This window comes from Cottoperca gobio, chromosome 17, assembly GCF_900634415.1.
Source record: "Cottoperca gobio chromosome 17, fCotGob3.1, whole genome shotgun sequence".
NCBI classification, from domain to species: domain Eukaryota; kingdom Metazoa; phylum Chordata; class Actinopteri; order Perciformes; family Bovichtidae; genus Cottoperca; species Cottoperca gobio.
This window is the reverse complement of record NC_041371.1, coordinates 5,682,928-5,698,433: the sequence shown is the minus strand read 5'-3', so window position 1 is coordinate 5,698,433 and position 15,506 is coordinate 5,682,928. Positions and strand designations below refer to the sequence as shown.

Here is a 15,506-nt window from a genome sequence, read left to right as displayed (position 1 = left end):
CAGACAGACAGACAGACAGACAGACAGACAGACAGAGACAGAGAGAGAGAGAGAGAGAGAGAGAGAGAGAGAGAGAGGAGAGAGAGAGAGAGGGAGAGAGGAGAGACAAGCCATACAGAGAGAGAGAGAGAGAGAGAGAGAGAGAGAGAGAGAGATAGAAGAGAGAAGACAGCCAGACAGAGGAGAGAGAGAGAGAGAGAGAGAGAGAGCAGCCAGAAAAGCCAACAGAGAGAGAGAGAGAGGAGAGAGAGAGAGAGAGAGAGAGAGAGTACAAGCCAGACAGAGAGACAGACACACAGAAGGAGGGAGATAGAGAGGAGAGGGAGATAGAAGAGAAGAAAGGAGAGAGAGAGAAGAGACAGAGAAGAGAGAATAGAGAGAATAGAGAGAGAGAGATAGAGCAGAGAAGAGAGAGAGAGCTAGAGAGATAGGATGAGAGAGCGAGAGAGACAGCGACAGAGACAGAGAGAGAGAGCGAGAGAGAGAGAGATGACAGAGACCGAGAGAGACATGAGACTAGAGAGAGAGAGAGCTAGAAGAGAGAGAGAGAGAGAGAGAGGAGAGCGAGAGAGCGAGAGAGAGAGAGAGTCTTTCAACCTTGTTCATTAGTTTCAGTCTTTGTATTGAGTGGATTCGTGAGTCTGGTCAGTTAAAGAGCACTGAGGTAAACACACTGTGCCTTTCAATAATATATTCTCGTCTCCTCTTAAGGTTTACATCCAGCTATTAAAAAAATCTTTATCTGTATCAAATGGAGACGCTCATATTTGCTTAAAAGCTTCATAAATGATTTGCAATAGTGCACAAAGGGTGGTAGAGCTCTGACATAATGCAGGAATCAGCGCGTTGGGAAACTGTTACCCTTGAACACAGTGTACCCAGGGTGGTGAGGTGCTGAGCATATAGACTTAACAGAGAAACACCGCTTAATGGGACGTTATTAGGACGGGACAAAAGTATGAAGGAGTATAAAAAGAGGAAGAGTGGATGAATATATCGCAGTCATTGGCAGAAACAGAGGCAGACGAATCAGCAAGGTACGTACACAGGAAGCAATACTTTATAGTTATAGTGCTTATTCAACCTTCAGTTCTTTTGTCGAAATGTGTTTAATAACAATCAATATTAGTTTTTTGCCATACAAAAGTCAATATCACTGCCGATTTTGCTCATCATTTAAACTATATTTTTCAAATCAGTTCCTAAAAAAAATCACGAGATATTTGAAATCAATGCAAGTATTGTACATGTTGCATCGCTCATACGTGTGCTTTATCTCTCGCAGGCCGCACTATCGAACAGAACAATGAAGTTGTTGCTCTTGGCTCTATCCGTCGCCCTGCTGTTTACAGCTGGTGAGTCTGTCACTTATTCTCCACTGAATACACACAACCTCTGCTGCTGTGCAACAGAGACATCTGCTTTCTCTTCTAGTCTCGACAGTACAGGAACAACATCAGCAGAACCTGTCACACACACACACACACACACACACACACTCACTCACACTCACTCAAAGACATTCAACAGATTGTAGGACATAAAAGTAATTGACTTACCTGTGAGAGCGCATCATCCTGTGTGGCTTCAAGGAGATTAAACTTTGCTAATTACTTGCATTGTCCCAGGATCCCTTCAGAAAACACATCAACCAACATGATGACATCATTTAATTAGATACACTAAGGTCACACAGAAAAAGAAAAGATAATGACTGAAATATTGCTTTTCAGGTGAAACCCTGAACTGTCACCGGTGTGTCTCCGAGAAGGCCGGAGGAACCTGCGAGCTCTCTGTAGAGACGTGTAAACCAGAGAAGGACGCCTGCGCTGCTGCCAGGTTCCTCCAACCTCCACGTGAGTAACATAAGGTTGTATTTATGTATGAAAATGTAGAATATATGTGAATTATCTGTCCGTCTGTTCATGCTTGAATTATATGTGTTTATTTCTTTCTCTTCTCTTGATCCTGATCTCAATAAGACTACCTGTTTAAATAAAGGATTTAATTCAATACAAAATACAGTATAAAGTCAGCTGCATGTTTTAGACTCATGTAAATATGTAACAACCTTTTGTTTTTACTTTCTTAGATGGTCAATACCAGAAATGCATGGCTCTGTCAGACTGCGAAATGCTGAAGATGAACTCCTACATCGATATCAATTGCTGCACCGAAGACATGTGCAACAGTCTTCGAAAATGACAACGTCTCGGAGAATCTTTGAGCAAGGCACTTAATCCCAATGATTCCCGCTGACAGCTGCAAGCGGCTGCCAGGTGGGAACGCATGTTTGAATTCAAAGCAGCTATTTTTTTTTTTGAAAAACTAAATTAGTTCTGTCAAACCGTTCCCTTGACAAATAAAAAGAAAGTTTGAAAAGAAAGCGAGTGTCTTGAAATCTATGGAGTTTTCTTATTACTTTTTGACAGCCACATCAAGTCAAAAACAAAGCCCGCCTACTATCATCCTACCAGGTGTTCAGTTCATGTTGTTTTCAGCAGGTTGGGGGTTACTGTAAAGATCCCTCCTCTGTTAGACATCTAGCAAAGATGAAAATAGAGCATATGGGCTTTGCAATTATTTTATTGCTTTATTACATTTAATATTCATGACCTCTAAGTTTAAAATAACATCTTGAGGTTTGGTTTATTGCGAGGAGAACTCTGCTTATCAGGGCGGTAAGGGTGTGGTTCGATCAGATTGACAGTGAGCAAACAACCCGCCAGCTGTCACCAGATTGCTATATCCACACTGGTTCACTGAAGTACATGACATCATCTTCTTCAACTGAGCCACGCCCACTTCAAACCAGTGAGAAGAGCAGAGACACAACAAACAATTCCTAAATCTCTGATGTGAGATGAACAGAACTGTTGTAACTTCAGCAGAACGTTGTGTATTCCTGCAGGATCCCTGACTGACAGTAACACGTTGAGAAAAAGCCCCTTTAAAATGCTCCTCTTTGTCTGCTAATGTATCATTGATGCAGGATATTGAACCTCTCGTGTCATCTTTTAGTTTTATGCTAATTGTTGAAAATACAACATGGAAAAGAGGTGCGACAAAGTGTCATTTCCCCCGTTGCTTCTTTGTGCTGAATCTCAAACAAACTAGATCATTACCCAGCCTGCACTTGGCTCCCGCGCCCTCCTCGATGCATTCCATCCTTTCAAAGTTGTGCGTCTGCTGCATTTATTACCATCTTTTATATCCCACGCTTTGAAAGGCGTTAAATAAACAAGAACCTGCCTTGCCTCCCGGTGCGACAAAGTAATAAATCACACCCATGCTTTTTACATAACCACTTTTTGCTTTAATGATTACAATCAAAAACATTTGTACAACATTTTCAACATTAGAAAATGGATGCAGATTTTTTTTTTTGGCTGACAGTAACCGCTATGAAAACAAACCGAGGGACAGAGAAGTGGGTACTGCGTGGAGATGGAGTAGAAAAAGAGCTGTTATATATTGGAGGGACCAAACAGCTGGTGATGTATCAGAAGAAACGTCGGCGTTTTCAGAGCGTATGCACGGCAGACGTGACATTTCTCTTATCTCTTGCTATTTCAAACAGAGAAGGACTCGTTGCCTATATGGGAGCTGCAAAATGAGGAGCTAAGATGCGTCAAGCCACTACTATCTCTGGCCTTAGTTACGGTAGTCGTTATTACCGAGCACAGGAAAACGTTTTTTCTGATACACCCAAAATGAAGTTCTGCGTTTTGCATCAGTGAAGGGGAGGAGGGGTGGATTGTGGGAGACAAGGGAACCGCCACTCATCCTTTTTTTATTTAATCTAACACACAAAGAAAAACGAGGATGACAAAAGGGAATAGGAAATACTGATAAATAACAAGTGGATTCAGAGCCATAAATAGACGGTATTGGATATTTCGGACCCTGGAGGGGTGGAGTCAGCTGAGGTGGAGGAGAACTGGCAGCTAGCCTTCAAGTAACGGGATATCCCAGTGCAGTGTCCTGTGTGTTGGTCGGGCGGCTCTACATCATGGAGCAGGACGTTTTTCCTGGCTGCACGCCGCCGTCCATCTTCTCTGCCTCAAGGATCATCCTCCGGAAAACCTCCACGGCCGTCTGAGAGTGAGAGAGAGAGACACACACACACACACACACACACACACACACACACACACACACACACACACACGTCACATGTCTCACTCATACCACTTAGCACTTGCAGCACATGCTACATCCAGTGGATCCTCACTGGCACAGATTGTTGTGCATTTAAAGACAAACACCTGTTGTTTACTAACTTGATTTGAAGGAGATAAATTATTTTTATATTATTTTATATAGATTATCCCGAGATAAAATTGAGGGAATCTGAGAAACTGTGGATGCAACATGCTGCATCTTGGATACACTTTTGATCCATTGGTAAATCTGCATGAATTAATATCATTGGCCACTTGAAGGCAGTGCTGTAAACATTGATATCTTGTCGTTGAGTCGATAAAGCAAACCCTGTTATCAAACAGTTATGACCCCGAGCAACCCCCAATGGCAACTACTTATAGAGCAGCAGGTACAGATTGCAAAATGATTGAATTGGTAACGCTAAATAAAAATGCTGGCCATAAATAGCATCAATGTGTTCTGATCTAGTAAAGATCTGAACAGGAGACGCTGGTTTGATACAATAATATATTTCAGCTCTTCCATAAACTGAGATATCCTGACCTTTGTTCATGGTAAAGGTCACGCTCTCTACTTCCCATAATGCAACTTGATATCATCTCTTTGTTAGACCCTCCCCGCCTGGTAAACACCTGTCAAACGTTTGCTGTTACACATAGACAGCCTAGACAAGCCGGATGATCATCAGAGTATAATTATATTCGAGTAATTCTTTTTGGAAAGTTCCCTTCAGAGACGTGACTGAAACAGATCTGACTCAGCACTTTGTCAGGCCGATCACACTGAAGCTTTGTGACAATTTAACCATCAAATTAAAGCCAACTATAGTAATACAGCATGAACGAAATATACCAAATGAGAATGAGACACATACAGAGTTCTTGCAGCTGAATATGATGTGCGCAGCTTCTTACCTGGTTCTCTTTAGCTGAGGACTCCATGAAGGCAGCGTTCCAGGATTCGGCTAATGCTTTTCCTTCTTCACAACTGATTACTCTAAAGGAAAAAAGCAAACACAGGATAAAACACATTAATATTTCAGAGTTAGGCCACTGAGTTCACGTCTGATTCCACTGAGTAAGGTATATTTGAAGGGAGCTACACACCCACACACACACACACACACACACAAGTAATAACTACGCTTGCTTAAATGGTTTCCTTCTTTTAGGTCATCTGTGAACAAAACATTAACATATGCTCTGTATTTCTGTGACTGGATACGAAAATATACAGAAAACCGGCAAGTGCTATGCCCTATTTTTTATACATATTGTCTGTGTTAGATCTATATTAGTCTGTGTGTGTTCGGACATACCGCTCCATATGTAGGTCGTTCTTGTTTCCGACGAGCATAATTGGAACTCTGCATTAGAGGGAAAAGTAAACGGCACATTGTCATTTATGCTCGATAAATTACATACGTCTTGAAATGCCTTGGGCAGCAGCAAGAAGAAGAAGAAGAAGAAGAAGAAGAAGAAGAAGAAGAGAAGAAGAAGAAGAAGAAGAAGGAGAAGGAGAAGGAGAAGAAGAAGGAGAAGAAGAAGAAGAAGAAGAAGAAGAAGGAGAAGGAAGAAGAAGGAGAAGAGAGAAGAAGAAGAAGAAGAGAAGAGAAGGAGAAGGAGAAGAAGAAGAAGAAGAAGAAGAAGAAGAAGAAGAAGAAGAAGAAGAAGAAGAAGAAGAAGAAGAAGAAAGCATTACTTACTGAACTTTTCCCACCATGTCCAATAGTTTTTCATGGATAACTTGTACAACTTCAAAGCTGGAACAAACGAGGGGGAAAGTTTCTTCGTAAGCATTTAGAGGCACTTTCAACTCATAATACAGAACTTCATAGAGATGCTTTTTAAAAAATCAGAGGGGAGTAACAGTTAACCTTTTATTGGATGTAACTGAATACACCAGAATGTAACCGTTGATATCTATGGAGTAGGTCTGTGGGAAGATGGAGTACTCGTCCTGTAGTGATAGAAATAGTGAAGAAATTAGTATGCAAAGTTACACGTTATGGAATAACAAAATATATTTACATAGAAATCAATAACCGTACCTGTCCTGCTGTGTCTACCAGCTGAAGATGGTACTCCTGTCCATTTATTGTGATCATTTTAGTAAATGCTGCAGTCAATAGAAATGATAAATTAAACATTTTAATGGATGCAGAGCAAGAAACGTCCTTTTAAAAATAACCCTGATGCAAATACTACACCATCCCTACTACACTGCATCTTCACTGCTCTACGCTTTCAGTGTGCACTTCTCCGTATGGATCCATTTTGATACCACTGAGTTCATCCAGCACAGGAATGTCAATATCTGCCTGGAGATGGGTCACATTATCTACAGGACTGAGGTACTGCGCTGCCTGCAGCATCTCGCTGACCCTTCACTTTATACCCATCCGGAGATTATTTACAGATACAGACCACAGACATACACACACACACACACACACACACACTCGAGAAAACGCAGGGCGATATTTGAGCGTGCGTGTCGGGAAACAGAAAAACAGCCTACAGGTACGGTTCAGACTCAAATCTCTGGAGTGTCTGGGAATATGTGTGTTTACAGTAGGAGGCTGATGAATTACTGCGTGTTCTCTCATTCGCTAAGATGTACTGTTTAAGTACCTTCAAGCGAAAAGTTCCCTCTCAGTGTTTTCCGAGTTTATTCCACTAAAGTAAACAAGGTTTAACTCTCACTAAACTCCACACCAGCGGATTTCTCCAAAGTTCCTCAAAAGAAAGTGTGGAAACTGAAATGCGGCGTAGTGTTTGGACACATTGGTGTAGAGGGAACATGGCGCTCTAGCTGGGTGACAGCTACGTGCTATCATTCTTCTTCTTCTTCTTCTTCTTCTTCTTCTTAGTGATATCATGTTATCAGGACGTACAATTCACAAATATGACGACATCACCGAGCACTCTGAGAAAACGTAATTGGATATTTTTCTTCTATTTTATAACATTTTATAAAGCAAACAATTCATTTGAAAGAAGATGATGGTTAGTTGCAGCCCTGCAGGAAATGTTGCATCCATTTATTTTCATTATTATGACCTTCTGAGAGAAATCTGTGATTTTGGGTTCTATAAATAAAACTATACTTTGCATATTCAAAAGCCTGATAACCAAACATGTCTTTGCACATAAATAACGGATGATTCAAAGCAGGTGTCAAACAGCATACACCTCACATATTTGCATAAAAAAAGAGATGCAATGCTAACTCAAATGTCAAGATATGTGTCAGGGTTTTGCACAGTGTTTAATAGCAGAAGTGGGCCACCTTGCCTGAAGAACACCCCTGCTAACATTATAAAATACAACATGAGGGGGGGAAAAAAGAGCACAGATTTAAATACAGCAACATTATATTTAGTGTGGCTATTGTTTAGACTTTTACTTACTAAACTAAATCACTTAGAAGAGATGTAACTGAGAGGTTTACCACTTTGTTTTGTCAAGCTGTCAACAACCCCCACTTACTGTTTTCTATTGTTGGGTCATAGGAGTCCACAAACTGGCCTTCCACAAACTGAATAGTCAAGGAGGACTTTCCTGCGAAAACACAAAGGAATATTGTAAACAGGTTAAATGTTAGACGATATATAAATTGGACACAACTATAGTGTTAATCAATCATGGACTGTGGATCAGCTGTTCAGCATAAAGATGACAAAGGGATTTGACTGATCATGGAAAAAAAACAGTATCATCATTAAAACTTCAAATGACCTACTAAATTCGACAAAATATACCATAAAAAAAACACCCCCATTTAAATACCACGGGAGGATGCTTAGTATATCAACTCATTATAGCGTAGGCAACCGTAAACATAATACGAGTCTCTGTGGGAATATTTCAGGGTTTGGCGTTAGTGCTGGTATGCTGGCAGGGCCTGGAGTCGTTGTATCTGCGTGTGCCATCGTGCCATACTGAAACATCCCCTTCACCGCATACAAACTGCGCTTCTTTGCTTTCAGATGTGATAAAAAAAAAATAACAGTAATGCGTCACATTCTGGTGGTCGTTCAGGCCTTCACAAATCATGGCACTGACTATCCAGGGTTAGGGTCACTGATGGAGACGCATCAATATATATATATATATATATGAATATATATGTTGAAGACATCATGGGAGGCCTCATGTGATAAAACCACGAAAAGACATGTCTCACATGGTGGCGCTCATTCGCCCGCTGTGAGAAGCGGCATGACGGACCGTTCTCCCTATAATTTAAGTCTATTATAGGAGTCACATAATGGACTCAAGTTGACCAGAAAGGCCGCTAAAATTTTAGCCTCAGCGTCGCATATGATGCCATTGAGGTATTCGTGTACTCCAATGTGCAGCATCTGGTAGGGACTCACCTACGGATCTGTACCCGAGGATGGCGATTTTTCGTGATTTCGGCTGCGGCATATCTCGTCCTGGCTATCGCATCTAGTCCTCGGGGTGTACCGCAACCTCCAACCAGAATGGCATCCAAATTTTACGGGTGCAGAGATTCGGCATACAGCCTCCAAGATGACAGCAGGGATCCCTCTTCTTTGCTTTTTATTATTTATATTAAATGAAGATGTTAACGTCCACGGCTTGGAAAAGGAATGTTATTTCAGGTCATGCATAAAAAGCATGGAGTATCTATAGATCTACAATAACTGCGTCACTCCCCTTTGCAATGTGATGAATTAGTAATTTATGCTCCGTCCTAATTGGCTGCACGCGGAGTGAAGGCGGGCATCGATGCCTGTTGTAAAGCCCTGATTGGATGAGACAGATGTCCTTCAAGCAGTCGTGCCCGCTTTCTGGAATATGATTGGCTGCTACACGCATTGTCACTTGCTGGGTGGTCAGGTGCAATGTTATTCTTATCTTTAGGGTCAGGGAGCAGGGGTACTGGCTTTACTGCTCCAATGAAGACGTCATTATTTTTATTTGTAATTATTTTTAACACGGACAGACTGTACTGTTTCTGTAATGAGCTCTAGATAGAGAAAAATAAATGTGTGACTACAAAAATATAATTCATCATACGGGTCCTACTGTGGTTTGTTTGTAGTGTCTTGTAAACCCATGTGGGCTGGGCACATTTTGGTGCATGACACTAATACATTACTAATTTAGGCTACATAAAGGTTATATAGTAGTCCTATATAAAATTACCCTAAAAGAGCCTAAAATAAGATCACTATTTACTAGTTATTCAGTATCAACGATACATCATTATTGCCCGTATAAAGATTTATTCTTCTACTTTATATTTCTACTCCACTACATTTAACATGCAAGTATTGTACTTTTTACTCCATTACATTTATTTAATAACATTTGTTACTTTGCAGATTCAGATTAATAATACAGAACATATAAATTAATGAATTATTATGTATTATTAATAGGTTAAGATATAAATGTTATTGGACAAAAGGGGTTAATTCACTTGCTACCCAGCACTATATGAAGAAGTTGAAATTAGCCCAATTCTTAAAAGATGAAACATTGAAGTGATGCACAAAATAATTCATCAATACTTACAATCCAGCAATATAGATAGATATATAGAACTTTATTTATTGTTGTACAGTGTATCTAAAGAAACATGTAAGAATAAGATGAGACTGTACTGAAGTATTGTCTTATAAACATATAAAATAACTTTTAAAATGATGCATTGCTAGAACATACACTACAAACTGTTTGTATAATAGTTAAAATCAGGTCCACTTTGACCAGCATGAAAGACTCTGCTTACACATGAATGCATCTTCTGTATAAAGGATACTTGTCATTCTGATAATGCTGTATTTTTAAACTATGGTTTAAGTTTAATTTATTAAGGATTTGAATACTTCTACCAGATGAGGTCGCTGTAAACTCACTAGTAAGTGAAAATATAATAAAGGGATTTAAAATGTTGCTAATAGAACTAAATCATGACAGTATGAGGAAGGCTTTGAAACAGCATTAGAGATGCATAACTGTGTAAAATGAACATTTCTGAATATTTATAAAATATTGTCATTGAGTATATAGTATTAACACAATAATGAGAGGACTATGACTTTATAGCATACAGTACACACAACCAATGTTATTAAAATTCTACCAGACGATTGGATAAATAGACAAACTCTGCTTGGCCTACTCTCACATTAGCCAGTAGATGTCCCCATAACACCATTTATATCTCACACAGGAGCCACTTAAAGAACCAGAGGCCTGTCTGTCAGAGCTCAAATAACTAGTATCCTGTATATTCCCACAGAAACGTCACTTTCTAATTAATGTTTATTTCCATCCATCTCTTGTGTTTGGTTCAAACTCTTGGTTTCTCAAGCAAGCGCATCCCTCACTCCAAACACTTGTACCTCAACAACCTCACACATACATGAGACTCCTCACATCCCTGATTATCTGAGCTGATAGTGTATTCCATTATAGACGTTAAAATACCCAGGTCTTATTATAACTGTGGCCTTTAACCAAACCGCAGGCATGCAACAATACCGTAGGAACTCAGGCCACAATTAGTGGGTTAGGCCACAGGAATTCAAGGCAGGCGTGGCGAAGGTGGCGGGATGATGAGAGCCCTCTTTGCTTTTAAATAAATGTGTGTCAATCACTTCTTAGTACATCACAAACACGACTGGTGCAGTTTGTAAAACTTTAGGGATTTTTCACACAGCTTAAATGTGAGTTTACAGAGTTTTGGAGCAAAACTCTTGGTAATTATACACTCTCTCAAAAATAGCACATAGACCCAGGGGTGTGCAGTTTTTCTTGCCCTGTGACCAATGAAGTCCCCTGTTTCCCTGTCACGTCCTGCGCTATTACCACTTAATCACAGAAATGTCCAACTCCCCGTCAGTAAGACCCAACTGTTTTGCCTCCACACACACTTCTCTGCACTGGAGACAAGAAATCACTGGTGTCAGCAATAGGCCATTTGTTCTGCATGACATTGGGTGTCAAGAAAAAAAAAAAGAAGCTCAACTGAAATGGCTGAAGGGTGCTTGCAATCACTGGACACACACACACACAAACACACACACACACACACACACACACACACACACACACACACACACACACACACGCACATGAACACTGTCACTGCTCTCTGCCGCTCCCTCCTCCAATCTCCCTCGCTCTCTTTCTCACACACACACACACAAACACATGCAAACACACACACACTCTCACACACACACACACACACACACACACACACACACACACACACACACACACACACACACACAAATACACACTCATGCACATGAACGCTGTCACTGCTCTCTGTCGCTCCCTCCTCCAATCTCTCTTGCTCTTTCTCTCACACACACAGACACACACACACACACACACACACACGCACGCACACACTCTTGTAGGAAATTATGATGACCAAGAATAGGTCACATTGGTAATACAGCCATGTTCTAGCCAGGGATTACAGTGTGCTGACATAGGCCAACAATAAATACTCCCTGCGAGAACAACAGGTGTCTGACAAGATTGTTTCCCTTTAATAAAAGGCTTACACAAGACTCAGAGAAATAATACATTAAGCTCTGTCAGACATGTTGGCCTTTTATTGCTTCATCCATTGTAATTGGAAAATTCCTTTTTTTCACCCCAACAATTAATCTCACAGAACCCGGCGTGCATCGAGAGGAAGATGTGATTAAGGTGCGCGACCGTGAACGTCGTGAGATCGATATTCTCCTCACAGACCATGCTGAGGGTTAAAAAAAATTCACTTTAGATTTCCAGTCTCTAATTTCTTTAGCTATGCGAGCTAATGGACATGCAGCTGGAGCTCGTGTTTCTGAACCCTGGGTGTGTGGTACCGGCGCCAGCCTCTTTCAACTCACTGTGAAAGCACCCCTGGCTCTGTTAGTATGCCAGCCTGAGCGCCAGCGGAGTGAGTCAGCCACATCCTCCAGCTGGGTCTGTGCCACCAACGGGCACCTGGACCCACTCGCAAACCTCATGAAACGCAATGCATATTTAACTCAGGGGAACGCATTTGTGTGGCATTTTACAGCAGAGAGGCTGTCTGTCTGCGAGATGCCTGCAGGAAACACGATGCACTTTTTATTTCACTCATCTTTGAGACGTTTATATACCTATTGGGTGCAACGAAGCCTTTTTAACTGGCAGATTCCCACTTCAGGCTGTGCCTCAGCCGTTGGACCGAGTCCAGAGTCACACAGGCCTGAAAGACAGCCATCGTTATCCAACTCTCACAAGGTGTCATTGTAGGGATCCAATGATTACCATATCAGCACCACATGAAACATTTATGGCTCGCTGGCAGTGATGGCCTGGCAGGAATCCTAATTTCTAGAACAGAGCTTGTCAGATCCCAATGTTTCAAGTTCTGGTCGACAGGAGCAGAAACATCATCGGTGATGAAACTTGTGATGAAACTGTGCTGACACTTGGGGTCAAAATAAAAACTTTCATTCGTAAAAAACACTCATGACTATTGAGACTATTGAGACCTCTCCTTCCTCTGTATTGCTGCTGCATTACTCACTTGCTATAACCCTGTAATGCAAACTCGTGCAGCTCAACAGTCTGATCTTGGTGCTTCAGGATTATGATAACCAGACTAAATTTACTTTTCAAATTAGAGAACTATTGCTGATGTTGGCAACAATCTAGTGGTCTGAAACTACTTCAGGAAGACTTTTTGAATTAATAATCGTGTTTGTGCCAAGTCAGTCCCAGGCTCCATGCTGGTCATGCATCATATATGCAGCAATACGGGCGGAAGTCAAGCCACACACTGAGTGACCTGCCCGTGTTGTGGACTGTGGCTGTCTAGACTTTGTCCCAACATTAATGCTATGCTCTCCACAGTGAGTATCGGGTTTTTTGGGGGGAGTTTTCCTCATCAGAATTGGGGATCTAATGATCGAAAGTGTCATATAGTCCACTGTAGGCAATAAGTCCTCCAACCCGGAAATGATTTAACATTTTGATGGGTTTCTGTTTAAATGCCTGGAATAAGGAAGTTAACACAAGTAAGAGATTTACTACATAAAATAGGTCAGTAAATACCCCACTCCTGTTTTGAATTTTGAAGCTTTTTACAAGGCCGCTGCTAACAAATGGCTAAATGAGACAACAGAGGCACTCAGGGTCATTACATCTACTAACTCGTCCGCCTTGACAGCCTCCTTGTTTTTACTCAAACTTTCCAAAATGTAGATTTTAAATTTTTTCTTCAATCTTTGAATTGAATTTCAATGTAATTTCAATTGGAGGCTTTTTTTTGCCCCTTTCATTGGGTTGAATTTGGAGGTAATTCTGACCTTTGCTCCCAATTATTTCTGACTTCTGCCGGCACCAGGCTCTGTGTCTGATACAGCTTTGGAGGAGAAGTTAATTATTGTCGCTCCTGGGTATCCAGAGAGTGACAAGGTCAGAGCCTGACCAAATAAATCAATGGATCTCATTGACATTGCAAAGCATTGACAGCGTATCGCAACACGATCTCTCGCCAACTGCGCTCACTGCACGACTGTTTTTTTTGTTTAGCACTCAGCGGCCTGTAGGAGTGGCAGAGAGCAGGTGAGACCCAGATAGGCTGCACGCTGGTACTTCATCACCTCGCTTGTTGTTGTCACGGCCACAATTGGTTTGTACTCCACATCTGCTGCATCAGCAAAGTCAGGACTGATTTGGTCACTTTGGAGCCCAGTTAGCTTTGCTCACTGCACTTCCCTGTTGATTCCAGCCATCATTACAAATGGTACCGTTATTCGGCGGAGTCAACCCGGATAGCGCTCTCCCCCGAGTGACTTTATTATCTATTCATCATGTTGTCCCAGTTTATCTCAAGATGAATCTGGTTGCTTCGCTACATGTCAAACTACAGATACCTGGCGTGTGGCCCGGGGAAAGAGATTAGCAGATTACAAGATACTCAGCGGAGGTGCTTCAGTTAGAGTTGATAAGGAGGTGAGAAATATTCTAAGAAGATGCAGAATGCTTATGAATTGTGTGTTCAATTCGTCTTCAAAGTAGGCTTGAATATATTAAAACTGCCGTGACAATTTGCTAAACAAGCTAGGGGCAACCTCAGTGTGTCCAATCGGGTGAATAAATGCACATTTGAAACATTGAAATGTTCTTGGCCACGTATTCAGCCTCCGAGCTGACTTGTCGGACACTCCCTCGAATTTCCTCCCCACTAATTTGCATTGCCGAGTGGATCCTTTGTGTCACCTGGAGGTTTGGACAGAGCAATGTTGCAGCCAATTTCCAGATGCTAATTAAAATGTGCGACATTTTTTGACTAAAATGCACGGCCTCTTCCACACACTGCATTAGCTAGGCCGGGTGCGTGGATGTGGAAAGTGTCCAGTGGTGTGAATATTCACATCTGCACCTGCTGAATAATGGACCATTATCTTCTCAGGTGGCTCGTCATCTACCCCATTCACATGCTCTCTCCCATTTCACGATGCTAATGTTGTCTGGAATACTCAATAGGCCTGCAAAATGCATATTTCTTGTCTCTTAGACCTGATCTCGTCTTGTACTCTGTCTAAAGAGGGAACATATTCTCCAATAAGAGTGCTGGCTGCAGGGAGTAATGTGTCTGCAATATAGACTCTAAAGAGCTTCAGGTCTTGGCAGGTACTTCTTACATTTCGACAGCAGACAGACACCTACGGCAGATTGTGAGGCCGTATATCATCCGTCCTCGCTAGAACCCTCCACGGTAATGAACAAGTAATAATGGTATGTATCTTGAACTTGAGTCTCTAAAGGTAGCTCATCCAGAGTCATTATTGTGCAGCATAACCAGATGAGCTTTCTCAAATGAGATCATTTTTGTCACCCTGAGGACTGGAGGGTGCAACTGTTCTCAGAGTGAATAACTCATCCTCATTTGGTGCTAATGGGACTCCGTATTAAAGGTGTTGTGTGAATGGGAGAGCAATGGTAAATCCCATTTTCTTGTAATTTAAATCTCAAGCTGTTTCCACACATCTGTTCCTCTTGGTAGAAAGGAAGACTCATTTGGGGGGGGAAGAAAAAAAGAAAAAGCATGCACGGCATAAAAAAAAAGCATTTAATGGAGATTCATGCCTCACAGGATTATGACGAAGTGCCAGGCGACGGTGTGTTAGGGAGAAGTATGTCATGATGACATCTGTCTGTCACAGAAATGAGCATTATTCCCTCCATTCATCCACCTACCTATCTAGCTACCAGCCCCCCACCCTCCCCTCCCTCCCTCCCTCCATCTGTCCATCTCAGCTTTTTCCAGGTATCGCAATGGTACAGTTAACCCATAATGAG

General features: G+C 41.6%; 2 protein-coding genes across 2 annotated transcripts; one reads left to right on the top strand and one right to left on the bottom strand.

Annotated features, from left to right (window-relative positions):
* The first annotated feature begins 782 nt into the window (after positions 1 to 782).
* On the top strand, positions 783 to 2,304 carry ly97.3 (lymphocyte antigen 97, tandem duplicate 3). The gene is made up of 4 exons (XM_029454006.1): positions 783 to 1,037; positions 1,286 to 1,355; positions 1,734 to 1,856; positions 2,093 to 2,304. The coding sequence occupies exons 2-4, from the start codon at positions 1,307 to 1,309 to the stop codon at positions 2,203 to 2,205; spliced, it is 285 nt and encodes a 94-aa protein (XP_029309866.1). The 5' UTR covers positions 783 to 1,037; positions 1,286 to 1,306; the 3' UTR covers positions 2,206 to 2,304.
* Positions 2,305 to 3,306: 1,002 nt separating this feature from the next.
* Positions 3,307 to 8,862, bottom strand: rheb (Ras homolog, mTORC1 binding). The gene is made up of 8 exons (XM_029454222.1): positions 8,549 to 8,862; positions 7,659 to 7,730; positions 6,218 to 6,285; positions 6,044 to 6,126; positions 5,873 to 5,929; positions 5,486 to 5,533; positions 5,082 to 5,163; positions 3,307 to 4,098 (listed from the first exon to the last, which is right to left on the bottom strand). Exons 1-8 carry the CDS (start codon positions 8,598 to 8,600, stop codon positions 4,006 to 4,008), a joined length of 555 nt encoding a protein of 184 aa, XP_029310082.1. The 5' UTR covers positions 8,601 to 8,862; the 3' UTR covers positions 3,307 to 4,005.
* Between the last annotated feature and the right edge of the window lie 6,644 nt (positions 8,863 to 15,506).

Excerpts from the sequence above, each read along its gene's own strand:
- ly97.3 (XM_029454006.1), top strand. The coding sequence starts at position 1,307 with ATGAAGTTGTTGCTCTTGGCTCTATCCGTCGCCCTGCTGTTTACAGCT. Across the intron at positions 1,356-1,733 it reads CGCCCTGCTGTTTACAGCTG|GTGAAACCCTGAACTGTCAC; the intron begins GTGAGTCTGTCA and ends ATTGCTTTTCAG. Across the intron at positions 1,857-2,092 it reads CAGGTTCCTCCAACCTCCAC|ATGGTCAATACCAGAAATGC; the intron begins GTGAGTAACATA and ends TTACTTTCTTAG.
- rheb (XM_029454222.1), bottom strand. The coding sequence starts at position 8,600 with ATGCCGCAGCCGAAATCACGAAAAATCGCCATCCTCGGGTACAGATCC. Across the intron at positions 7,731-8,548 it reads CCTCGGGTACAGATCCGTAG|GAAAGTCCTCCTTGACTATT; the intron begins GTGAGTCCCTAC and ends GTGTTTTCGCAG. Across the intron at positions 6,127-6,217 it reads TGGTAGACACAGCAGGACAG|GACGAGTACTCCATCTTCCC; the intron begins GTACGGTTATTG and ends CTATCACTACAG.